The sequence below is a fragment of the Apodemus sylvaticus genome, chromosome 14 (assembly GCF_947179515.1).
Source record: "Apodemus sylvaticus chromosome 14, mApoSyl1.1, whole genome shotgun sequence".
NCBI lineage: Eukaryota > Metazoa > Chordata > Mammalia > Rodentia > Muridae > Apodemus > Apodemus sylvaticus.
In genome coordinates this window covers 80,340,804-80,367,691 of record NC_067485.1, presented here as the reverse complement: position 1 = coordinate 80,367,691, position 26,888 = coordinate 80,340,804, and the positions used below count along the sequence as shown (strand labels likewise).

The 26,888-nt window shown below is 44.5% G+C and overlaps 1 protein-coding gene across 1 annotated transcript; it reads right to left on the bottom strand.

Moving 5' to 3' along the window:
• Window positions 1-20,776: 20,776 nt before the first annotated feature.
• Window positions 20,777-23,475, bottom strand: LOC127664605 (nuclear ubiquitous casein and cyclin-dependent kinase substrate 1-like). The gene has a single exon (XM_052156646.1). The coding sequence runs from the start codon at window positions 23,473-23,475 to the stop codon at window positions 22,516-22,518; it is 960 nt and encodes a 319-aa protein (XP_052012606.1). The 3' UTR covers window positions 20,777-22,515.
• Window positions 23,476-26,888: the final 3,413 nt, after the last annotated feature.

Sequence of the window (26,888 nt, the reverse complement as noted above, 5' to 3'; positions counted from 1 at the left end):
TCTTCATTTTTTCCCCTTGCACTGGTTTCCCCTTGCACCAAAAGGTTTCACGAGACAGGGTCTCCTAGAGTACAGGCTGTCCTCACCATTTTTGAGTAGATAAAAAGATTATTTCAACTGCTGAACCTCCTGCCTCCACTTTCATACATTTTATAATTACCATGGGTTCATCTTTATGAGACATTCCTGACATTCACTTTGTCTGATATCTGTCAGAATACCCTGAAGGACTCTTCTCAGTCTGGGCACAGGTAGCTTGATCATGTTTACATGTGTCCTGTGTCTCTGCGTTCTGCCAATTCCCCCTTCAAACTTCAATCTCAATTCAACAATAATAAAGTGTGGGGACTCATAAACACTAGAGGTTTGCTGCAGAGCCGAACATGTGGCCTTGATACACTGATCTCATAGTATTTCTTGACCATCTGGTACAGTTAGAGTTAGAAAGCATCCCTGGTACACAATCTTTTGGTTACTTGTTATTGCCTTGCTAACATCCAGATGTACAAGCAATCAATTTCTGTTGTTTATAAGGACAAAGACAAGGCCTGTGTTTGAATACAGAATGGCCTAAAGGGCCAGGATATGGAAGCATCTACTACATCAGTTGTTCATAGTTTTCTGGCTGACAGGTGTTTTCTTGCTCATTTGGAACATATCAGCTGGCTGTCTCTAGATCCAGAGCTTTGGTGAGAAGTCTCAGGCCTGAGGGGAACATGGGACCGAAGGTGTCATCCTCTCAGGCCCACATATATTTTTCTCATGCCTAGGGGCACCATGAAAAACAGTATTTGGTCACAACTACTAATATAGTCAGGAATTACCATCTTAAGCATCCATCAGTCTGAGTTTAAAGAAAGGCAAATAGAATACATTGATTGTAGACATGAATTATGACAAACTTATCATAAAGGCTGGTGTCCAAGCAAAAGCAAGACACTGTCCAACTACTTGTCAGTGAATATCAGAGTCTATAAACAAGGAAGGGTAAAGCTCTGGACCCTATTGTCATCCTTTTTTTTTTTTTTTTTTTTTTGGCTTGTTTGAGACAGGGTTTCTCTGTGAAGCCCTGGCTGTCCTGGAACTCACTCTCAAGACCAGGCTGGCCCCAAACTCAGATATCTGCCTGCCTCTGCCTCCCAAGTACTGGGATTAAAGGCATGCACCGCCATTGCCCGGCGCCTATTGTCATTCTTAGGATTTATTCTCTGCTTATTAATGAGGGAAGAGTTCTGGTTAATGTTTGGATGTCAAAAGTTCCACAGAGAAACCAGCATTTGGACACTGTTCCAACCAGGTGGTACCATTTGGGGGAAATTATGGCCCTTGGGGGCCTAGTAGGAAGAAGTGGGTCACTGGGCAACATTGGGGAGAGTCATTTGAGTAAACCAGATTCTCTAGTGCCCCAATGACCAAGACCAGCCTTCCTGTAATTGGAGACAGAAAGAGAGGAAAACCAGTGGGCTGTGCCCAGCCTCCACGGTTCTGTTTCTTGCTCTGATCTCACAAGGAACCATTATGACAACTGATAGATACCTGTCCACTTACAGCTCTGATTGAGGCTGCCTTGTATCCTTGCAGGTACAGAAGCTGTTGGTTGGTTGGAAACCAAGTGGAGTGTGAACATGCTGAGATTATGCTTGGACTTTCAAGAGCTGTTGGACCCTGACAGAGTATCTCTTCACTTTGGTGACTTGATTTGCACTTTTTAGTTTTGGATTTTGTATTTACTGGCTTAATTTGTGTGTTTACATTTCCATGTTTTTTCTTATCTTCCATTTTAATTTTCATTAATTCTTAACTTATGTTTTCTATGTTAGAATATTTTAAAAGATTTATTATTATATCTAAGTACACAGTAACTGTCTTCAGACACACCAGAAGAGGGCGTCAGATCTCATTACAGGTGGTTGTGATCTACCATGTGGTTGCTGGGGTTTGAACTCAGGTCCTTTGGAAGAGCAGTCAGTGCTCTTGACTGCTGAGCCATCTCTCCAGCCCAGAATATTTTATTGCCTTCATTTCATGTGTATGATTGTTTTGCCTCCATGTATATCTAAGTACCACGTCCCAGGTGACTTCTGTGGAGGTCAGAATAAGGAGTCAGATTTCCTGGATCAAAAGTGACAGGTAGTTGTGAGCCTCTTACCCCATCCCTAGAATTAAAACAATATATTCAAATAGTATAACCGGGTTGTTTAAGCAAACAAACTCTCACTAGAACTGCCTGTAGTTCCACTTCCAGAGAATCTGATTCCCTCTTCTGACCTGAAAGGTCATATTAATAAAATTATAAAGAAAGATTTGTATCACTATTTCAAATGTTGTATAGCAACTCTGAGTGTGTTCTATGGGAGTTCTTAGAGGCCACAGGTGGAGCATCTCCTAGAGCTGTAGTTAGGGTAATTGTGGGCCACCTGTCACTTGTTGGAAGATAGAGGCCTGTACTAATGCTCCCAAATATCTGCATGTCAGCTGTGGGCCAGAGGTCTTCACCACAGTTTTGATCTGTTTCACCAGCTCCCTTCTCATGGCTGCTTCTTCAGGACAAGGGGCCATGAAGTTATAAAAGTCAATTATCAACTCGTAAAGTCCCTGGATGTCTTCCCTGGCTGTACATGGCTCTTCCAAGGCCCCGGGCCACCTGGGCCCAGGCTCACCTATTCCACTCAGTGTGGCTGCACAGCTGCCTAAGGCGGGTAGTCCAGGCCTGAAGTGCTGGCCTTGTTTAACCCTTTCCGCTGGCACGGGTGACACTGGTGGTGCAGTGGGAAGCCAACATGTGTGGGGCCGAGTGGGCCTGGACACCCATGGGCAGGGCCATCAGGGAAGCTGAAGAAGGTGCAGCTGCTGCGGACATGGCTGAGCGAGGTGCTGCTGGAGGACTGTAACAAGCAGACCAGACTCTCCTCCCCAACTCTGCCTTGTATGATTAGGAAGAAGACAGTGACAGCGATGCGGACTTGTGCAGGAGCCATGTGCTATCCACCGCGGACCCGAGAGTGGTCAGCAGTGCATGGGGCAGTGCAGCAGGTCCATGCTCTGGTGTTGGGGACCAGGCGGCGGGGCACTGGCCCCAGGCCTCTGCTGCGGGTGCTTCAACCCCTCACATCTGCCGGCCTCCCTTTCCCCCTCTCTTCTCCCCTCTCCAGTTCTCTGGGCACAGCCACCAAGTTCAGCACTGGAAGTAGGACAGGAGGCCAAAGCCGCCCAGCCCATGCCCTGAGAGGTCTCCAAAATCTGCATCCACAGGGCATTGGTCAGCCCCTTCTGCTCTGGCTGGATCCATCCCCTGCGCTGCCTGTGGCACCCAAACCTATTGTGCCCTGTGCCAGCCATGAGGATGGACCTCCCTGGGCTACACTCCAGTGAGCAGGGATGGGTGTGGGTGGGTGAAAACTTAATTTTTCTATCAATTTGGGCCGCCATTTGAACATAACTATTGCCATCTCCAGGAAGCACTGTGAGGATATTGTATGTATCTAATTTTGTATATTTCTTTGGAAATATTGCATATCTTTGATGATTTATATGCCTTCTTTTAACACAACAAAATGAAATCATGCCAAGATGTTTGTAGATAATTGGAAATTAAAAACCAACACAAAACAGGTGTTCATAAATCTTAACAAAAAATTCAATTCATACTTTGAAAGTATATTTTCAAGAGAAATGGGCTTTCATTTGATCAAAGGACTTTTCCATTTTATAACTTACATGGCATAAAGCACTGGTAAGAACAACATTTCAAATTTGTTTTCCTTGATTCTGATTCTAATTATCCTCTTATAACTGAAATACTTTGCTTAACCACTGGAAGCTTAACAACCTACCCTGCTTGCCATGAACTCAGTGATGCTTTCAATATAAATTAGCTATCCTAGAAGCCTTGAACAAATCTGAGAAATGAACCAGAAACCAAATCATCCCTGTTGTTATGGTTCCTTACAACACAGGGTGCTTTATTCTGGATTATAATGGGGGTCAAATGCAAGAACAATCTGGCCCTGTCAATAAGAACAAGAATGGGGCTAGACATTTTATATAACTAGACTTGATAATATATATTCATCTCATAACATTATTTGAGAAACTAATAGTAATTTTTGAATCTTCATAAAAGTATGGCAAATTAAGACTTCGTTCAAATTCAAGGGTATGCCACATATTCTGTATTTGCCTGTAAAGAATGGAAAATGCTTTACCAAATGTTTGCAACATTTCTGACAGAAGTGTTCCTCGGATGCTTTTCTTGAGAGACATTATACACAGAAAGTGGATATTTTGGCAACACATATAACAGTATAAAAATAATTATTCCACATCTCCATATGCCATGGGAAGGAAAGCTTATTTCAGGTGAGTAAGAGCACAGAAGTATATACACTTAACTTGCAGCAGAGTTTTAAATTTTTGGTCCTCTACAACATGAACATTAATTGTGAACTGATGATGATGGCAAAGAAAGACAGGAGAGCATCTCCCCAACAGACAGCAAGTCATGGGAATAATTTATGGAAGTCCCAAAACTATGAATCACTAGGAAACACATCACTTGTGTACTATTTTTGTCCATATATCTAATAATGTAGAACCATGAGTAGCGTGCAGGTTTTTCTTTCCAAACTAATGGTTTTGATATGGTGAAGATTTATTTGATGCATACATGTTTATGACAAATATGTGCTTAAAAAATAGTAAGAATGCTATAAAAATGCTATTCTAGGATGCTATAGTAATGCTTAGAATGCTATAGTAAGGATGACACTTCTTTAGTCTGCCTAATTAATTTATCTTCCCTTGTAATATCCAGGGTATCTTGCGATGATTCAAGGAATATCATTCCTCAGGTTTCACTTAACATCAACATCTCAATTCCCGATAACAAAGGACTTTGAATATTTTTAAGTGCTTCTTTGCCTTTCAAGGTTCCTCTGTTGTGAATTTGTTTAGCTGTGTACCACCTATTTAATTAGGTTATTTGGGATTTTGAAGATTAATTTGTCGAGTTCTTCATATATTTTGTATATTAGCCTCCAGTAGGATGTAGAGTTAGTGAAGAATTTTCCCAATTTGTAGGTTGCTGATTTGTGCTAATGATGTCATCTTTTGCCTTACAGAACCTTTTCAGTTTCATGAGGTCCATTTATCAAATGTTGATCTTAGAACCTAAGCCATTGGTGTTCTGTTCTGGAATTTTCCCCCTGTGCCAATGAGTTTGAGGCTCTTTTCCACTTTCTCTTAGACTCAGTGTGTCTGATTTGATGTTGAGGACCTTGATCCACTTGCACTAGAGCTTTTTGCAAGGTGATAAATATGGATATATATTTGGACTCCTACATACAGACTAGTAGTTAGACCAGCACATTTTATTGTAGATATTTTCTTTTTTCCACTGTATGTTTTTTTGTTTGTTTGCTTATCAAAGATCAAGTGTCCATAAGTCTATGCATTTTCTTCTGGGTCTTCAATTAGATTCCGTTGATTGATTTCTCTGTACCTGTAACAATACCATGAGGTTAATATCACTATTTTTTTCAGCAAAGTTTAAGTCAAAGTGACCATGAGATTTTACCTCATTCTAATCAGGATGGCTAAGATCAACAGTTCAAGTGACAGCATATGCTGGGAAGGATGTAGAGAAAGAGGAACACTTGTCCATTGCTGGTGGGATTGCAAACTGGCACAACTACTCTGGAAATCAATCTGGTGATTCCTCAGAAAACAGGAAGTAGCTCCACCTGATGACCCAGCTATACCACTCTTGGCAATGTACCCAAAGGACTCCCCACCATACCACGAGGACACATACTCTACTGTGTTCAAAGCAGACTTATTTGTAATAGCCAGAGGCTATAAAAAACAGATGCCCCTCAACCAAAGAATGGATTCAGAAAATATTGTTCATTTACACATTTGAATACTATTCAGTTAATACAAATGAGAACATCATGAATTTGCATGCAAATGAATGGAACTAGAAAATATGCTGTATGAGGTAACTTGGACCCAAAAGGACATGCATGCTATCCATAAGTGGATATTAGCCAAAAAGTACAGATTCAACCAAGTTAAACCATGATATGAACAAACTGCAAGAAAAAATATAGCATGATAATCTCATCAGATACTGAAAAAGCCTTTCACAATATACAACATTCCTTCATTTAAAAAGTATTAGGAATATCAGGGATACATTGCACATAGCTAAACATTCTCAAAGAAATATAGAACAACTCAGTAGCCAACATCAGACTAAAGGGAGAGAAAGTTAAAGCAATTAGATGAAAATCAGTGACATGAAAAAGCTGCTCACTCTTTCCTTACCAATTCAATATAGTACTTCAAGTACAAGCCATAACAAATAAGACAATTAAAGGAGATCAATGCAATTAACAACAGGAAAGGAAAAAGTCAAAGTATTCCTATTTCTGGATAATATGATTCTAAACATAATTGACCCCCAAAATTCTACCAGAGAACACCCCCTGTGGACAAACACCTTCAGCAAATTAGATGGATACAGCATAAACTCAAAGCAATCAGTAGTCTTCCTTTATACAACGAGTAAATGGGCCAAGAAAAAAAAATTAAGAAAAACACCCTTTGTGCTAGCCACAAAAATATAAAATATCTTGATGTAACTCTAATAAAGCAAGTTAAAGATCAGTATGGCAAGAAATTCAAGTGCCTGTAGAAAGAAATGGAAGAAGGTATCAGAAGATAAAAGAATCTCCCATGCTAATGGATAGGTAATTTTAATGTTGTGAAAATGGATATTTTACCAAGCAGTCTTCAGGTTCAATGCAATTCTCATCAAAAATCCCATTTTTATGGAACTTGAAAGAGCAAATCTCAACTCCATGTGGAAAATAATAAATTCAGGATAGACAACACAATCCTGAAAAATAAAGTAACTTCAGGAGAAATCACTATCTCTGACCTCAAACTGTGCTGCAGAGCAATAAGGTTAAAACTGCCTGGTGTTGGTATAGAAACAAAAGCGTGGCTACATGGTATCTAATCAAAGACTTAGAAAAAAATGCACAAACCTATGGAGACTTGATTTCTGATAATGATGCCAAAATCATAAAATGAAATATATTATGCATCTTTCACTAATGGTACTGGTCTAAATGGAGGTCTACATGTACAAAAATCAAAATACATCCATAATAATCACCATGCACAAAACTCAAGTCCAAGTGGATCAAGAACCACAAGATAAATCTGGATATGCCAAATGTCATAGTAGAAAAAGTAGGAAATAACCTTGAAAGTATTGACACAGGGGACAATTTCTTACACAGAACACCAGTGGCTCATGCTCTAAGATCAAAAATTGATAAATGGGACCGCATGAAACTACAAAGCTCTTTTAAGGCAAGGTAAACTGACACTAGGACAAATGGCAGGCTACAGATTCAGAAAGATTTTCACCAAACTTAATCTGACAGAAGGCTAATATTGAAAATTTGTAAAGGACTCAAGAAGCTAAACCCCAACAATACAAGTACTAAAATTTAAAACAATGGGATACAGAGCTAATGAGATTGTCATTAGAGGAATCTCAAATGATCAAGCAGCACTTACAGAAATGTTTAGCATTTTAGACATCAGGGAAAAGCAAATGCAAACAACTCTGAGATTCCATCTTACATCTGTCAGAATGGCTGAGGTAAAAAGTATTCAAGAGCTAGCACATGCTGGCAAGGATGTGGAGCAAGAGTAACATTTCTCCATTGCAGGTGGGATTGCAAACTGTTACAACCACTCTGGAAACCAGTTTGGTAGTTTGTCCAAAACTGGGAATACCTCAAGACCCAAATTTACTGCTTCTAGTCATATACCCAAACATGTTTCAGCATTCCACAAAGACATTTGCTCGGCTGTGTTCATGCCAATTTTATTTGAAATAAATAAGTGTAGGGAGGCCCAGGTGCTGTCTGTTTAAGTTCTTTGGTTGATAGTTCAGTCTCTGAGATCCCCAAAAGTCTACCTTAGTTGAATTATTGGTATTACTATCCCCTTATGGGCTACAATCATTCTTCCTATTCTTTCTGAAGAGGCCCCAAGATCTTCAGAGACTGGATAGAACCTAGGTGTTCCTCAACTTAAGAATGGACAAAAAAAATGTGGTAATTAAACAATGAAATACTATTCAGACATGAAAAACAAATACATTTTAAATTTTTCAGGGATAGATGGTTCTTGAGAATATCATCCTAAGTGAGGTACCCAGTTGCAAATGTATATGAACAGTATGTATACACTCATAATTGAATATTAGCCATAAAATGAAGGACACTCATGCTGCATTCCACAAATCCAAAGAGGCTAGACAGAAGGAGGGCACAAACAAGGATGCTTGAGACTCACTTGGAAGGAAGAATGGAGTAGTGGTGGAAGGTAGATGGAAGGAGGGAACATTGTGGGAGAGAATAATTGAAGGAGAGAGGGGGTTGGTGTGTTGAGGAATGTGGAGGGGGATGGGGGGTGTCAGAATTGCTATAAGAATTACTGTAAAATGCAAATTACTGGGTAGTGGGAAGGTAGGATGGATCTCCAGGAGAGACAAAGAAATGGGATAGGGGAAGAGCCCAAAAACAGTGGGGGTGCCCTTAGCAGTGACTCAAACATTTAGGATATAGAGTCTTAGGAGGCTGCCTCCTGTGGCCAGGCAGGATCTCCAGTCTGGCAATAGGGACACCAACCAACACACAAAACTTCTGAGAGAAAACTTGTCCTTTTTCCAAGAAGTAGAGGGACTGTGGATAGAGCAGAGATTGAGAGAACAGCCAACCAATAACCAGCCCAACTGGAAATGCATCTCATTTACAAGCACCACACCCTAACACTATTAATGATACTCTGTTATGCTTGCAGGCTAGAATCTAGCATGGCTGTGCATTATACGGCTCCAACAGCCAACTGACACACACAGATGCCCACAGCCAATTAGTGGAAGGAGCTTGGGGCCTCTTCAGAAAGAATAGGAAGTATTAAGAGGATAGTAATATCAACAATTCAACTAATGTGGACCTTTGGGGATCTCAGAGACTGAACCATGAACCAAAGAACTTAAACACACAGGACCTGGGCCTCCCTACACATATGTAGCAGATGTGCAGCTTGGTCTTTTTGTAGGTCCTAAACAACTGGAGTGGGGTCTATTCCAAAACGTGAGTTCTATACTTGGGATCTGTTCATCTAGCTGGGCTGCCTTCTCTGACCCCAGTGGAAAAGGAAGTACATAGCCGTGCAGAGCCTTGAAGAGCTGCTGGGAGATAGGGCGTGGACGAGGGACTGGAGTTGCCACAGCACAGTCCCACAGACTAGCGGTTGTGACACACCAGCAAGGCATGTTCTCAGTCTGGAAGTCTGTCAGGGTTAGAGTCTTGGCAGACTAAGTCTGGTGAGGACTTGACCCACAGATGGCTCCTCCTCTCTACAGCCTCGTGGGAGTGAAGGGTGTCCGGAGTTCACTGGGACCTCTCATAAGGGTGCTCATTCAGCTCGCAGAGTTCTGCCCTTTGCCTTGTCACCTCCCATGGCCTTATGTCCCAGTTCCATTCCCTCTGATCTTGATTTCACCACAGTGGGGCCTAGCATGCAACCCTGGCTCACACCCCCTCATATTGCCAAGATCCTCCACATCAGTGCCCAAGCTGACTGCTCAGGGGTGGGCTGTGGTGACTCCCCTAGGGATAAACTTCACAAAAGTCCCCAGGGTCACTGGCTCACACAGGCCTTCCCTCAGCCACCCACGTTCCCTCCAAAAGATAATGAATAGTTGTTTGCTGGGTATGGTCGCTCATGCCTTGTCCATACTCAGGAGGCCAAGGCAGATGGATCATAAGTTTGAGGCTAGCGTCAGCTAATTAGTGAGAGTCTGTCTCAGAAATTCCAAGAACCAAACAAAATACTAATATAAGGTTGTTGTACTAAGCCTCGACGTTCCGGGGTGTTTGGTACACAGGGTTACTGGGGTGGTGGGCTGTGACTAGATGCTCTGCTGATTTCTATTTGACTTCTCTCTTGCTTCTTCTTGCTTTTTGTCTCAGTCTGGATGTCCTGCCACGCCCCTCTCGCCTTAAAAATAGACCTGTGCAGGGTCCTTCTCTCTAACCTCATGAAAGGCATTATCTCTGATCCTGCATTCAGAGAGGAAGTGTCTTGGCAGGTGCAAGGCAGGGAAGGGGCTGCGGGTTGTCAGCACACCAGGGCCCAGGGTGTTTATTCTCACCCTCTCCCACTCCTTGAGGCCCATCTCTGAGCCCTCTCTGGGTCACCTGCTATTTGTACTAAGTTGGAAACCTGGTCCACATGCAGTTATCCTGTTTCCCACCAGAGCCTCGCACAGTCAGCCCATCAGTAAGACAGCACACATGATTCCATGCTCTGGAATTTAAACAGCTGTTACCACCTCTTTTAAAACATTGTGTTTTGCAAGTAGCCAGTCCATATTTCAATTTCAGTCTCTCTGTTCTTTCTAGCTTTTTATCACACACCAGAGATTTCTTTGCAAACACAACTACACCTCTGGCGCATCTTTGACAGGCTGGATTCTTCAGTCAACTACCTCCATGGCTCTTGGAGACCACAGAGGACAGAGGCAGGTCCTTACTGTGCAAACTCAGGTCCGCAGCACACACTATCACCAATTTCCTCGTTTGTCAATGTGTCTCCTTAGCAGCCTCAAGCTACAATATTGGGGGTTGGGTGTGAGGAATTAAACCATCCTTCAGTCATTCTTTGCTGTGCACACTGCCAGCAGTCTGCTCTACCCATGGGAAGCTTGGCTTTGAGCCTGTGGCAACAGAGCGGGCAGGGGCTGCGTGAGTAACTGGGCCTCTTGCAGATGTTCACTGGCTGCCACAGTGAACAGGGCACTCCCTGAGTAACGCTGTGTCCAGTGAGGAGCAGGACTAGACTCCACCTATAGTTTGAGGATTGCTGCAACTACTTTTACTCCAGTCAGGATCAAACAAACTCTCTGTGGCCCAGATATGCGACTGAGAAATGGCGGCTCACTGTTGTGTGAGCCCTTACTGTGTGTGGAGTTGTCTGATAATTCAGGATCGAGGTGCTCTAGTTAGGGTTTTATCAGGCTGAAGCAAGTAAGCACACCTGAGAATAGGAACCTCTGTTGGGAAAAATGCCTCTACCAGACGGCCCACTAGGCGAGTCTGTGGGGGCGCTTTCTTGATTGATGATTGATTCCAGAGGTCTTGGTTCCAGAGGTTTCAGTTCATCAGGACAGGGAGGGGCTCAAGTCTTGGTGGCCAGAAGTAGGAGGGGCTAGTAAGGAAGAAAGGAGAGAAGGGAGCGGAGGGGAGGAGTCAACACTGTGGGCTTTCCTCCTTGCCCCGCCCCTTTTCCCTCTGGCTCCCAGGCTGGAATAGCGCTGCCCACCACATTCTGGGACAGACTCCCCACCTTAGTCCTCTGTGGAAACGCCCTTATGTACACATCTAGAGTGCTTCCTTTGCTAACCTGATCAGCAATTTTCAGTCCAATTAAGTTAACAGTATTAACCATCACAGCAAGGCCAGCTCAGACTAGTACCAAAATACTGACCCCACCTCAAGCCAGAACTCAAAGCCTGGGCTTGCTTTCCCAGCACCTGCAGAGCAGTGGCTCATGACTGTCGGGAACTACAGTACCTGGGGATCCAGCGCCCTCTTCTGGCTTCCACTCACATTGCATGCACGTGGTTTCTCAGACACACAGAGGCAAACACACAAACATTAAAATAAAATTGTTTTCGAAAGCCAAGGCAATAATTAACACCAAGAAAAAAATCTGTAGAAGAAATGGGAAGTTGACATTTCCCCAGGCACAGCACAAACAGCAAGCGCTTGCTTAATCTAAGAGTGGGACGCACCCTGTTGGGAAGACCGGAAGGAGGTCAGGGAGGGGTGAGAGTAAAAACACCAGGTTCTCACATGCCTGCAGAGAAAACAAACAGGCAATATTATTACAGTGTCAACCCAGGAGAAAAACAAAGCAATGTCAACAACCCGCTGACCAGTGCAGCTCAATTATATACAATTATATGTATATAATTTTATATGTGCATATGTATATAAAATCCTGTGCATATGCATATTTGTACACATAAATGTATACATATATATCATATACATATACATGTTTACATATACATATACATAAGGGAGGGGTGGTGTCTCACTCCTGCAATCTCACTATCATTTTGGAAGCAGAGGCAGGAGGCTCCTACAAGCTCAAGGCCAGCTTAGCCAGGGCAACATCAAAGAGACCCAGCTGTACTCTGATGTCAGCCCCAGCTTGTTAAGAGCAGCAGCAGCAGAGGATTCCAGCCTCTGCCACGCCCCCTACATCCTATAAGCTGTGGACTGCCTCCCTCTTCTGCCAGGCCATATGTTTTAAAAGATCCCCTAAAAGGAACTACACCTGTATGTAGAGCAGGCATCAAGGGACTCAGGCTCATTGTCTGACACACACCATGCCCCAAGCTTCTGTAGGCAAAAGCCCTCCTCTCACTCGCCAGTTGGATGCCCTTGGTTTCAGGTCCCCCTCCACAGTCTCTGACAGACTTAAGTCCTTCACATACATGGCCGGCCACCTCCTCTGGCCTTACTATCTAACTCCTACCTGTTCTTCTGTCTCCAGTACTAAGAGCCTCAGAACCTTCTGGAAAAAAACAGTGTCTATTCCAAACACTTCCTCTTCACCCTGCTGGCAAGAAGGGATTCCCTTTGGAGGGATATGGGGCAGCTGAACCCACATGTGACCCTGGACAGATCCAATGCCTTGTTGGTCACATGCACTGTGATCTTGCAGGGAAGAGAATGCCACATATGACAGGCATGAACACATGGGTGATTCCTGCGAACAGGACAAACCAGCAGGCATCGTAGATCAGGAAGGCACGGTGAGGGCTGGCCAGATGGCTCAAGGGATAGAGGTGCTTGCCATCCGAGTCTATCCACTGAGTTTAATACCTGGACCCACCTGGTAGAGAGACCCAACCCCTGGCTGTGCTCTGCCTACACATGAGCAGAGCCTGTGTGCACACACACACATCTACATAAACAAAAATGCCTTAAAACAAGTAACAGATAAAACACACACACACAAAGGGTAGGAAGGAGTTGGCTTGATTGAATAATCCCCGATATAGCAGGGAAACTGAGTCCACAGCACAGGGCTAACCAGGAACAGCTCAGCCCCCTTGATGAGGAGGAGGCTCAATTTCTACCCACAAGAGCAGAGCAGGGAGCTGGCCCAGCTGTGGGAGGCTCCTGGCTACACCAGCATCCACAGGGCCTTCTCTATGAGCTTCCTTCCAGCCTTCCCCCAGTGGTGGATCTGCCTCCTTGTGGGACAGAATGGGCGCCCTGGGGCTTGCTTTATTTTAAGTGTCAATTTTGCTCTTCCCACCACCAGGGAACTTTTGGTTTCCAAGTTGCGGAGACTGGCAAAGTATGGGGAGAGATGTGTCCATCTGTGGCTGTCCCTCCCCTGCTGGGATGACTCCCCAGAACACACAGCAAAACCCCAACTCTCTCTGAGGCATTCAAGCCTTTCCTCTGTCCTCTCTCCCACAGCCCCTGTCCCCACCATCTTCAGCTAAGTAAGTTAGGCCAATTCTGTCTTAGAAGTGTCTTGAATCTCAGACTGGAGTATCTTCTGTAACTACAGACTCCCAACAACACAGGTCCTGGTCTTTGGGGGGTAAGGGGAAAGGCAGGGGAGGGGGAGGAGGGAGAGGGAGAAGAGGAAAGGGAGGAGGAAGAGGAGGGAGAGGGAGGAGGGGGAAGGGGAGGGGAGGAGGAAGAGGGAGAGGGAGGAGGGAGAAAGGGAGGGGAGCAGCTTGCCAATTGACTGCTGTTACATTTCTAGGCTCTGGAAATCTGACACATCCATAAAACAGTGATTTGACCAGTGTGGTGGCGGATACCTGAAAACCCAGCACAGGAGGATTGCTTTTAAGTTAGAAGTTAGCTTGACATACTGTAAGAGTCTCTTGGAAGACCCCCACTCAATAAGGCCACAGAGACCGGAATCACTGCAATCTTCAAGATTGCAGTTTATTGTTCCAGTGTACATGCAGGCATGAGGAGACTCTGAGCTCACAAAGCACACCCTTTTTAGAGCATTTTGGCGGGGAGTTCTAAGGTCACCTGAGTTGGACGACTGTGATTGGTTACCCTGGGCAACAATTAAAATTATTAGTCAACTCGAATGGGGAAGTTGTCTCTGCATTTGGCCTGGTCCTGCTCACCTTGAGGTATTTGTGGTATTTCAGGGCATTGTCTTTTTTGTAGTCACTTCCCTCTCTGGCCTCACCCTAGGCAGGGTGCTTCCCTTTAGGCCTTTTCCATACCTATCCTCCCCAGGAAATCCAGGGCAGAATGCAAAGTTTCTGTCCAGCTGTGAGCCCCAGTTCTTAGTCGTGGGGAGCTGGCCTGCTGTTTCTGACAGGGTTCTCAGAATACATAGGGAGTTCCAGACCAGCCTGGGCTACAGAGTGAGACCCTATCTAAAATAAAACCAAACCAGGCTGGGCAGTGGTGGCACAGCCTTTAATCCCAACACTTGGGAGGCAGAGGCAGGCAGATTTCTGAGTTTAAGGACAGCCTGGTCTACAGAGTGAGTTCCAGGACAGCCAGGGCTATACAGAGAAACCCTGACTTGGGGAAAAAATAAAATAAAATAAAGCCAAACCAAAACCCAAGCAACATGCCCACAGCAATGTGAATATTGTCCTGCTCACTGATTGTGTGAGAAAGAAAGGAACATGACAGGATACATCCAGTGTCCAATGGAATTGGGTGAGAGGGAGCGATGTGGACACGCCCTCAGCGCTCCTGTGCATGTGTGTGCATGTGCGTGTGCTCTCTCTCTCTCTCTCTCTCTCTCTCTCTCACACACACACACACACACACACACACACACACAGTCCCACCACCATCCTGCATGTCTGTGGCCCATGCTGAGTGCAGCAGGACAGGGACCAGGCTTGCTGAAGCCTCAGGTAGAACCCCGCCCACCTCTGTTCTTGCTGTTGTGTGGTCTTGACTGCACAGGGGCTGCACAGTGGACTGGCCATCCAGGGATGCAAACAAGGGTTTGACACTCTACAGAGCCTGGGCAGGGGGAGGCAGGAAGGAGCCTGAATCTAGTGGGGATCTTCATGAGAAATCACCCTATGGCAGACAGTACAGGGTTCAGAGAGGGATCGGGAGCTGCCAGGATGCACAGCACATGCAGAACCCATCCACAAACCAGACCTCACTTTTTCATGAGGATCCCATCTGGTCACATAGCTAAGGACCTGATCATCTCTAGGTGGTCCCAGCTCTTGGATTTGAGGGTATAGGACAGAGCTGTGTGTTACATGTGCTGTACAGTGAAATGGCCTAGGAGAAGTGTCCAGGGCTAGAGAGCCAGGTTCTGAAGGAATAGAGGGGACAGAGCTGCAAACCTCCCAAGGAGGCAGGTTAGAGGTTCACCAGGCACAGTGACTGGCTTAGAGGCAGAGAAGCCGGGACACAGCAGCTTCTGGGGCAATCTATGGCACTGAGGTGGAAAGAGCGACCTCCCAGCTTTCCTCCCATATCAGGAGGTCACAGAGCAGAGCCAGGTTCAGGACCCCTATGGGTATGGGGCAGGATGAGGGTCGTAGAGCTGGTCCCATCTGCCACCACCTTGAGCAGCTACCTGAATGTTCCCCAACTGGGCCAAGTCCCCAGCCATTCATCTTGCCCAGCTGTGTCTCTCCCTTCTGCCAGAAAAACCTGGCACCACTAAGGAGCAGCTGAGACACAGGGTTCCACTGTCTGCTTAGGTCCTGACTCAGTGGAGGTCACCATGGGTGGTGAAGTGTGGCTTTGGAGCTATGGAATTTTATGGTTAGTTCTGTGGTACCCGGTCACATCACAGTTAAGTAGTGAAAGGTTTTGTGTGTGCATTTGCGTCTCTTTGTGTACATGCCTAGGTGTGTCTGATTCCCTGGATTTATCTGTATCTGGTGCGTGCACATATGTGTACATGTGTTTATAGTTCCAGTCAGAAGGGCAAAGACCAAGTGTTACCTCAAAAAACCTGGAGCAGAATCAGTTCCCTGTAGTTATAAAGGAGGTATGAAGCATTCACACATGCATGCACACATATGCACATATGCTTGTGCAAGCTCATGTGTTCCTTGCAGTCATGAGGGCACTCTGCATACAGGCCTGTCCATACACAGTCACACATGTATGTATACATACATGCAAGCTCATGTTCTCTAGTCTGGGGAATTAAGGCACTTGTAGAGCCCAGATCAGCTAAGCCCCGAGTCTGAGGAATAAGCAACGAGGCCTGAATTGTGTAAGTGTGCACACATGTGTGTGCATGTATGTGTGTAAAGATGTGTGAGCGTGTGCATGTATATGTGTGTAAAGGTGAGAGAGTGTGCATGTGTGTGTGTTTTATATGTGTGGGCATACACTATGCACATATACATGGTTCATGTGTGTGTGGAGGCTGAGGTTAATGTGAAGAACTATCCCCCATCCATAGCCACCTTATTCATTGAGGCAGGATCTCCCAATCAAACCCAGAGCTCACTGATGTGGCTAGTCTTGCTAGCTGGGACCTGTCACCTTCTGAGGTTGGAATTAGAGGTCACCACACTGACCTAATATTTATGCATGATTTGGGGATCCAAACCCCAGATTGTGAACTACAACTCTGGCTCTCACACTTGCATGACAAATCCTTTAACCACTTGGCTGTTTCCCAAGCTTGACTTAGTTTGTTTAAAAGTATTTCAATGTAGCCAGCTTTTCTGATCAGAGCATGCACCTGGCTGGGCCCTGGTTTGCGGGTGGCCCTGCTCTGAGCTGGTGAGACCCTTCAGTCACTGCCTCAACAGTTCACTGTAGAAACTGCAGAATCGGGAACTGCAAGGAAGGGACTCGCAACCCTTAGCTCTAGTGCTCACTTGCTCCTGGCTTTCCCCTGCAGCACATGCCAGACACCGGGCTGTACTGGGTCGGATGTGCGGATGCACTGGGGGTGGGGGGTGGGGTTAGGCGGGCACATGTGTCCTGCCTCTTCTGCTTCATACAGCCTCACTTGGGCAACATGGCTTCAAAGATACTTTGTAATTTTTTGTGTGATATGTCTGTCTATGTGCATGGGAGAGCAGGTGCCCAAAGAGGCCAGAGGCAGTGGATCCCCTGGAATTGGAGTTATAGGCTGTTGGGAGCATACAAAATGTATGCTGGGAACCAACTGGGTCCCCTGGAAGTCCTCTTAACTGCTGACTCAGCTTCCCAGCATCCTCCAAGATGCCCCTAGTGGCTCCATAGCACTCTGCCTTCAGATTATATTCTTTCTTTCTTTTTCTTTTTTCCTTTCTTTCTTTTTTTCCTGTTATTTCGTAGGTTTTTTTTTTAAAGATTTATTTTTTTGCATGTGAGTACATTGTATTTGTCTTCAGACACACCATCAGCAGGCAACAGATCCCATTACAGATGGTTGTGAGCCACCATGTGGTTTCTGGGAATTGAACTCAGGACCTCTGGAAGAGCAGTCAGTGCTCTTAACCGCTGAGCCATCTGTCCAGCCTGGGTCATCTACTTTTTTTCCTTTCTTTTTTTTTTGGGGGGGGGGGTTACAAAAGCCCTTTCATACAGCCATTTTTAAACAAACCAAACCAAAAGGTTTACAAAAGAAAAGAAAAAGATACAGAAAAAGAATAACTTGCTTATGTCCCCAAGAGAAGAAAAAAATAAAGGGGACAGTACCAACATGCGCAACAATAAAGGGTTCTTTTCCTTATTTCTTAATACAAAATACAAGCAAAGGATACACATACTTAAAACAAAGTTCAGGAGCAGATAGCAGTCCTGGAAATCCTTCAATCGGAACAAGGCAGGAGTTTGTTGTTGCTGTTGTTTATGCAAATGCGTACATACCAGGATATGTAAATGTAGGAAATGAAGTATCACATCAGACCATCACATGAGTCTACCAATGCACATTGCATCTATAATTCATGAACGTGGTCAACAAAATCATGTTCATTTCAACTCAGTTTCATTTAAATTAAAAAAAAAAACCTTTAAATAAAGTGGTTACATTCAAACTTTAGCTTCCTTAGTACCATGCTGCAGATTTCAGCACTGCTAAGGTATTGCAAGAATGCCCAACCCTCTGTTGTCTAACCATGTATCAAGCCACACTGCAGTATGAAGAAAAGGATGCCAGGCTCTTAGCCATGGCCTAAGACAGTTTAGGCTAGCTTCCTGACCCTTTCTGCTCAGAACATGAAAGATTGAAGACTAAAATGGAGGAAGACTGGGAATTTTTAGAACTGGCAAATTAAGTCTAAAAGGTGAATGAAGACAAACTGATTGTGGCAGCTGGGCAACCTGGCAAAGTCTTATGCCTTGCAGGAATGAAGCATAAAAGGTTTGCTGCAATATGTTCATGGTACACGGACTATGTAGAGCTCTTATTTACAAATCTTGTAACAAATACTTCCAGAGGAAAAGGAAATAAATTCACTAACTTCCAGAATGACAAAGGTTTAATTGCCAGACATTTACAAACACACACTCACACATACCCACATCACACTTCAGGGTTTTATACATGTTATTTTTAGGGCATAACTGAGTACTATACTTCCCAACCCTCCATAAAAAGCAAAATCCAACCAAACAAAAAAACCCCCAAACCAACCAATTAAACAAAAACAACACCCCCCCAAATCAATTTATCCTCTCCCATGATCTAGAAAACCCCCCTCTCCCAATATACAAAGTATCCACCCAACTGTGATGCTCTACAGTCACGGAGCATGCTCAGATATCACCAGGTCATTCTGCATTGGCATGGTAACAGGTAGGTATATGGGATCCTCCTAGTGGTTAGCACAATCACACCACTGTGAATTAGGCTTTGAACAAAAGTATAATCTATGGATTTGATATTCAGAATTCAGAATCATGTATTTTCTTTTCTAAGACAAAGGGAAAAGGAGGTTCAAATAGCAACATGGCTATTGACAGTTTGACATCGCAATACAAAAACAAAACACCTTCCCCATCTTCAAGTAACTCAGCAGCTTCCTCCAGAGAGAAAATGACAATATTCTACCCTAAGAGCGACCAGCGGCTTTAACTTCCCCTCCCCTTTGGCTTGTTCCTGACCTCCATCTGCACACCGTGAAGTACTGAGCCTGCATTTCTTCCTACCCAGTCACAGGTGGGACTGTTTCTTGTGTAGCTTCTGGGGCTACTGGTAAAGAGAACTGTCCAAGCAGGCACTGATTCACAGCAGCAACAAACCTTTGTTTTCTTTTATTCAAGTCTGGTCTGGCAGGGGCCCCTAAACCTGAGTTTTGTTTACACTATTTCCCTCTCTAACCTGCCACCTACATGTTCCTGGACATAAAAATAAGAAAAGTCCATTTTAAAAAGTGTCACCTATCATGGTGACATTAATCCCAGCAGTGTGTGAGTGAGGGGTGGGAGAAAAAAGACTTTCAGAAAGACCACAAAGTGAAGCCAGGCCTCAAAAAAAGGTCAAGATCAGCTGAGTATATTCATCAAAAGTCCTTCTAGATCATAACCTCAAATTCCACTGATTTTTATGTGGAAGAAAATGCTATCTGAACTAGTACCATATATAAGCATTGAAGACAGGGGGAAAAAATCAGTTATTTTGAAAACAAAAAGCCATGAGTTTAAGATCAGTCAAGTATCAAGTTGAAGGCCAGCCTGGGGCACTCAAAATACTGGGGTTTCCGGTAAGGTCTAAGGACTCTCACTACCCTAGAAAAAGAAGCACTCATTCCACAACTTTCCCTTTGTAAGGTGGATATGGAGAGGGAGGTACTGAAAGCAGTTACGTGTCTCAGCAGATCTTTAAATAGACCCTTTGGGTCCTCTCTCCCAAACCCCATCAGCGGTGGAGGGTTAAAGCAGCAGTAAGTCGCCACTGGGCAACATGGAGGCTACCATTTCTGACAGGGGGAGACAAAGGCTTTACCCAGGGCCCGGAGAACTAGAATGTAGTGTTAGCTGAACTGCTACATCTATTAAAGAGGTAAATCTAGCCGAGCTTCCAACAGACAAGCACCTTCTAATGAATATTCCATTCCCGAGCACTGCAAATCAAGACAGTGAATACACTGCCGCTTCACTGTAGGCACACTCGAAAGAAAAGGAAAGAAAAGGGAGAGGAAGGCATGGAGGTGCCAAGGGCCAGGCATTATGAACACACCCTCGTGCCATCATTACACCTAACTGCTGAGCACCTGTTTCCAGTTGAGTCACATTAAATGTCTTCCTGTTTGCATGCATGGGATTTGAAGGAAGACCAGAGTGTTATAAACCACTAAAAAAAGTGAAAATAAAGGTCACTTAGAGCCCGTGTGATCACTTGAGAATTAGAAAACATATCTTCAATCTAATGAGTTGGTTTTAAAAGGGATTCTAAACAAGTCCAATCAGACACACCTTTTACACAAGTAACCTAAAAGATAGTATTATTTCTCAATAGGTAGATAAAATCAGAGATGCTAGTGCAGATTATTAAAGACACTGTTAAAAAATTGAGGCTTAAGTTGAAAGAGACCCTACCCACAAATTTTCATGAAACATAACCTAAAAGAAGCCCAGATGTCACTAGGAATGTAAGACTGAGTTATAAACCCCTAAAAGGGAGAGATGCCTGGTGGAAATGGGAGTCTCTTCTTTCCTCAAGGACCGATTCCTGAGCGAGCACGCCCACCACAGCAGACAGAATCCTCTGTCATATCCACGACACAGATCACAGTGCTGCATCCCACTACAGACCACAGCAATCCAACTGCTTATGTTCAAGTTTCTATTTTTGGCCATGTTAAAACTCTATCATTAGCAGTGCAGGGTTGAAATAACTCTCTGCCACTAGGTGTTTTATTTATTCATTTATTTATTTTAAAGCAGATCTAAGAATGTTCTTTAAAGTGTCTTAAAAACCAGAGTAAAAATATTTCTTAAATAACCCTTTGTCTTACGAACACCTATTAAGAAAATGACATCGTCTGAGACAAACATGTCACTTAAAAAACACAAAAGCAGAATACTGAGGAAGCAAATTTAGCTTAAGTGCAGAAAAATATACAGAAATTACTCCACTAAATCTTTAATTTAGTAGCATAATAGGACCCCTAATCTTTGCATCTGGTCTACTGGCGAATGAGACCTGAATGTGGAGGATCAAACCTATAGATGATCTGTCCTTGATGCTTTGCTAAGGTATCTAGACTGTTATCAATGGCACATAGGCACCCTAAAATACAGTTTGCTCATCCCATTGGGGCTCAGGCTCTTGCTTTAAAAAGAAACATGAATAGAAGGGAGGGGCCAGACCAACTAAGATGCAAACAAGCCCACAGTATGGAAGCAGAAGGAGGAGGAAGGTGTGAGGCTATGTCATTATCCTGTTACTATGAAGGAAAGATTTAAATATCAAAAGGAAACAACTGTTTCTATCCCCAAATAAAAATAGTATGGTTCATGGGTCCTCATTTCAATTATTTGTATTCATAAAGGATAAATCTCAATCTTTTGTATCTGAGCTTCACACTAACTCCAACTTTATTTGCTTAAAACTTTTAACATCATCAGCCTGCGAAAAAATGCACTGTGAGGTGTAGACTCATCTTGTCATTGAAATTCAAAGAAATCTCTTTTTAATTTTTGATCATTGGTAAAAACTTTACCCTAAAACAGGATGTATTTTAAAAACTTGAATCAATGAAAACATGAAAGAAATATGAAATTAAGACTGATTCTGGTGGCCCACTTTAAAAAAAAAAAGATCATTATGAAGACAAAAGAACCAATGGCTCTGAATCTCTTTGAGAATAACAAATATACTAAGTTCCAGGAACACCATTCCCTCCACACCCAAGGAAATAATCTGAGTACTGAGTTAACAATCCAGAATTCATGTTCGCCTCCCGACTGCTGTGTCACTAGTACAAATTTAAGAGTCATGATTCTTTTTGACATTTACAGTTTAAACATATAAGCTCATGTTAAATAACAACTTGTCTGTCAAAAGTACAGGAAAAGAAAGAACAATTATTTAATTAAAACCTTTTTAGTTTTTTGTTTTTGATTACTGTTCAAGATGCTGTTCTTTAGCAAAAAGCCGTTTCCATAGCGTCCACCTCAAATCTTATTGCTTTGCAGCCATGGCATTCCTTCCCTCCATTAAAAACACAATCCAGTGATTAATTGACATGGCTTTTGTAGGGGGAGGGGATTGGCAAAGAAAAGACTGAGACAAATTGGCAACTTAAACACGTAAGCATACAATGGGTTTGAGAGAGAAGAGATAGATGATAGAGAGGAAAACATTATTCTAGACAAATGAAATAGCACTGAAAGCCCAGGAGTCGAGCCACAGCCCAAACCGTGTCCTACGGAGGTTTCCTTTTCTGTTTCTAATACAACCTCTCCCCAAATATCACTTTTAATCTTCCCCGGAAGCGGCTTCATCTTCAGAGCCTTCGTCCCCAGACTTCTCGCGTGGGGGGCTCGCAGACGTCTTCTTTTCTGGAGGGCTTTCTGCTTCCTCATCCTCTTCTTTGGGAGAAGGAGTTTTCTCCTTCGATGTCTTTGATGCTGTGGGGCGACCCACTTTCCCTTTGCCTTTCTCTGGACTCGGTGTCACTGTAGCCTTTAGTCTGGGTTTGGGCATTTTCTTTTCTTTTCTCTCAGGTTTGGACTTCTTAACCATCTTTTTGTTTTTCTTTTTTGAACTGCCATAATCACTATCATCGTCGTCTTCCATTAGGAAATCTTCATCGCTGCCAGAATCTTTCTCCTGGAATGGCGCCTCATCATCTTCTTCTGGCTCTTCCTCACTGCCAACATCTTCCAAGAGCATCTCTCTCTGCTTAGAAGCTGCTTTAGATGCTGCCTGCCGTTGCTGGTGTACATTTTTATGATCATCTATTTCATCTTCACTGTCTTCTTTGTGTCTCTTGCTTTTCTTTTTTCTGGAGCCTGATCTTTCCTGAGTGCTTTCCTCCTGGGCGTCCATCTCATCATTGCTGTCCAGGATGTCACAGGGCTCACCCACCCCGGAGAGAGCCTCCTCCGCAGGAACCTGGGACACTTCCAAGCCACAAAGAGATTTTACTTCTTGTTGAACAGCGTTGGCCACGGCTTTCTTGACCCGACCAGACCTGACCACCGCCGGATCCGAGTTGGCATAGTCCGCCACGGTCACTCGGCCCGAGCAGGCGTCGTGGGCCCGGAACTTGAACTGCTTTCCTCTCTTGGGCATGATGACTGTGTCCGGACGAGGCCCGCCTAGCTGGCCGGGGCCCCGGGCCATGTCTCTGCCCCGAGAGCTGGCTCCCAGAGCCCCCGGGTCATCTGCTTTTAAGCCACTCTGTGTAATGGGAACTGCAGGACTTATTTTCATGCACCCCCTTTGCCCACTGTATGTTAATGAGGAGCGAAAGACCTGTGGTGTTTTCCCAAGATCAGATCTTTGCTCCCTAGAAATATGTGTCCACAAACTTGTGTGGTGCCTAAGTGTTCCTGTGCTACAACTTGCCTGGTGAGAACACAACCTGTCTAGGATTCAGTCAGAAAGAAACAGAAACAAACACAAGGGACTGGGAGCACCGCTCAGTTGATAAAGGACTGGGAGCACGGCTCAGTTGATAAAGGGCTGGGAGCACAGCTCAGTCAGTAAAGGGCTGGGAGCACAGCTCAGTCAGTAAAGGGCTGGGAGCACGGCTCAGTCAGTAAAGGGCTGGGAGCACCGCTCAGTTGATAAAGGGCTGGGAGCACGGCTCAGTCAGTAAAGGGCTGGGAGCACAGCTCAGTCAGTAAAGGGCTGGGAGCACGGCTCAGTCAGTAAAGGGCTTGCTAGGCCTGAGTTCAGATCCCCAGAACCTAAGTAAAAGGCTGAGCTCAGCGATGTTTGTAGCCTGGGTTCAGCAGCACGAGCACTTAATACTGGTGCTGAGGAGAGAGAGGCAAGCAGATACCAGGAGAAGCAGAATCAGTGAGCTTCTGGTCAGTGGAAACTAAAGTGGGTAAGGAAGACATATGTCAGCCTGTGTCCTCTGCACGCACACATGTGTATGCATGTGCACAGGCACTGAACAAGTACATACATACACATATAACACACACAGCAAGTACATGGACAGGAAACCATCTTCATAGTGGGTGAAGGGTGAATGGAGCCAAGCAGTGTGCGCCACCCACAGAGAGGCGCTCTTCCAGCCATCAGGAAGAGTGCACAAGAAGGGGTGAAGCTCCATGTGTGGGCGCCTACCTAGTGTGCATGAAGTCCTGGATTCAATGCCCAGCACTGCACAGACCCAGTGTGGTGGTGCAGCCTGGAACTTGGGAGCTTTAGGCAAGAGGATCAGAGTTCAAAGTCATCCTTAGTTACATATGGCGTCAGAGGCTAGCTTGGGCTACACAAAACCCTAACTTAAAAAACAAACTACAACAACAAAACAGCTTTTTTTTCCCCCTAAGCTCTGACAGGTATTCCAACAAGGCTGAACCTTGAAAGCATTATCTAGTGTCGGAACACAGCCAAAAGAACAACCCATGGTGAACGGTGTCTGGGGAACTGTGAGAGGCTGCAGGGGAGAGGCAGAGGGCTTTTACTTCAGCTGCACTTGGTTTCCTGCAGTGTTCTCAGAGTTGGTTTCATGCCTCCTGTGATAAACATTTACATTTGATCTGTATGACATGTTTATTCTTGTTGGACATCTGATCATAGCTACTGAACCCAATCTGGTCCCTGTGCCCAGAGTCTGCATATGGCCTTCTGCCTTGCTTGTGTGATTTCCCAGATATGATCAGCAGTATGTGCTAGACAATTGTGTTTAGATGGCTCTGTCCTGAGAAAGTTCTGAGAAAGGGCAGCTCTGTTGATATTTAGCATGTGCTTACTAGCATTGGCATTTATTTATATGTTTTTCTGATCAGGTTTTTCTGAACTCAGACAACCTTTCTTAGGTCATAGCTTTCTTTGTTTCATTCCTGTATAAAAAGTACTGAAACTGAAGTAAGATCGTCTGCAACACCAGACTGTAGTCACCCCATTCCTTCAGGTTCTCAGACCTCAGGTCCAGCCGAAAAGATCTGTAGAGGTCGGCCAGAAAGTCGACAATCGAGGCCACAGGTGTGTTTTTGGGTGTAGGAAGGGATCATCTAGAATAGCAAATTAAGAGAGAGAGAGAGAGAGAGAGAGAGAGAGAGAGAGAGAGAGAGAGAGAGAGAGAGAGAGAGAGAGAGCGCAGACTGGTGGGGTCTGCTGCAGGGGATGGGCACTTAATGGAGGGGAAAGTTATGCAAGAGCATGGCTGAGCTGATTCTTGCTGGATGCTGGCTTTGAGACAGTTAATTCAGCCTGGGATAGCAGCACTGGACTGTGACCCCAGAGCTTAGGAAGCTGAGTCAGGAAAATCAAAGTTTGAGGCTAGCCTGAGAACTATGTCAGGAAAACAGAACAAAATGAACCCTTCAAAAAGATACATAATTTTATGTTTCATGAGTTTCCCTTCCATGAAAGGCCTTTATTTTTAAAATAAAAATATTATTATTTTTTTTATTTTTAAAAAAGCCAGGCTTTTTTATAAATTATCCTGCTTTGCTCTAATTTCCTGTTCGTTTTGAGACCCAGGCACCCAAGGCTCTGCCATTCTTTAGATGGCTGCTCTTGGTCTCCACCTGCCTCTCTCCTCCCAACCCCCACTACTTGCTTGCTTTGTGCCTTGACCTATATTTGTCTGGGAAATGACTTTAGTCACTATGTGAGTCAGAATGGTTTTTGCCGAGGGATTTGGAGCTTATTTTTATGTTTAGATAATGTCCAAGAGGAACAAAGAACCCAGATAGCCAAGGCGATGTTTGGAGCATAGCCAAGCTCTTTGGAGATCCTACCACTGGGGATGAAAGGCAAGTGGGCACCATCCGAGGCCCCTGCGATCTTAATCCAATGAGGAAGGTTTATTTGTCTTCTTAAGCCACAGGCAAGAGAGGACATCTCTTGTGTTCTCAAAGATTCAGTAGTCATTTCCCCTTCTCCTTTACCCCCATTCCATGGGCCCTTAAAAGAGGTGGTGGGTCCCACTCTCTTCCCACTGCTCCCTTCAAATCACCCAAAAATTCAGGGTCACTACAGACAGGTAGAAAACACTTGGGCTGGAGAAATGGATCAGCTGTTAAGAGCACTGACTGTTCTTCCAAAGGTCATGAATTCAAATCCCAGCAACCACATGGTGGCTTACAAACATCTGTAATGAGGTCTGGTGTGTCTGAAGACAGCTACAGTGTACTTACATATAATAAATAAATCTTAAAAGAAAAGTCTTTAAATACCCACGGCCTCATCACTGTACCTCCAGGTGTCATGACCTAGGGCTCATTTCCTGCTAGTATGGGTAGTCAAGGGGTCTCATGTCAAAGGGTGACCACAGACCTTGAAGCTTGGATGCAAAGGTCAGAGTTTGCTTTTTCACACACAGGCACTCATACACACACACACACACACACACACACACACACACACACACACACATGAGAGAGAGAGAGAGAGAGAGAGAGAGAGAGAGAGAGAGAGAGAGAGAGAGATCCCAGAAAAACGAGCCCTGCACTGCATGTAAGATCTTCCAAGCCGTGTGCTTTGGCACTTGCTGAACAGCGTGTCTGCTTAAGTGCCTCTCACTACAGTGTCTGAACTCTGAATCCACTGGGCTTTCAGCAAGGGCTTTAACTTCTCACAAAGGAGGAGCCAATCGGGAAGAGCAACAAGCTCGCTACTATCTGCTGGTCCCCAATGCCTCCTGCCTACTCTGCTTCCTT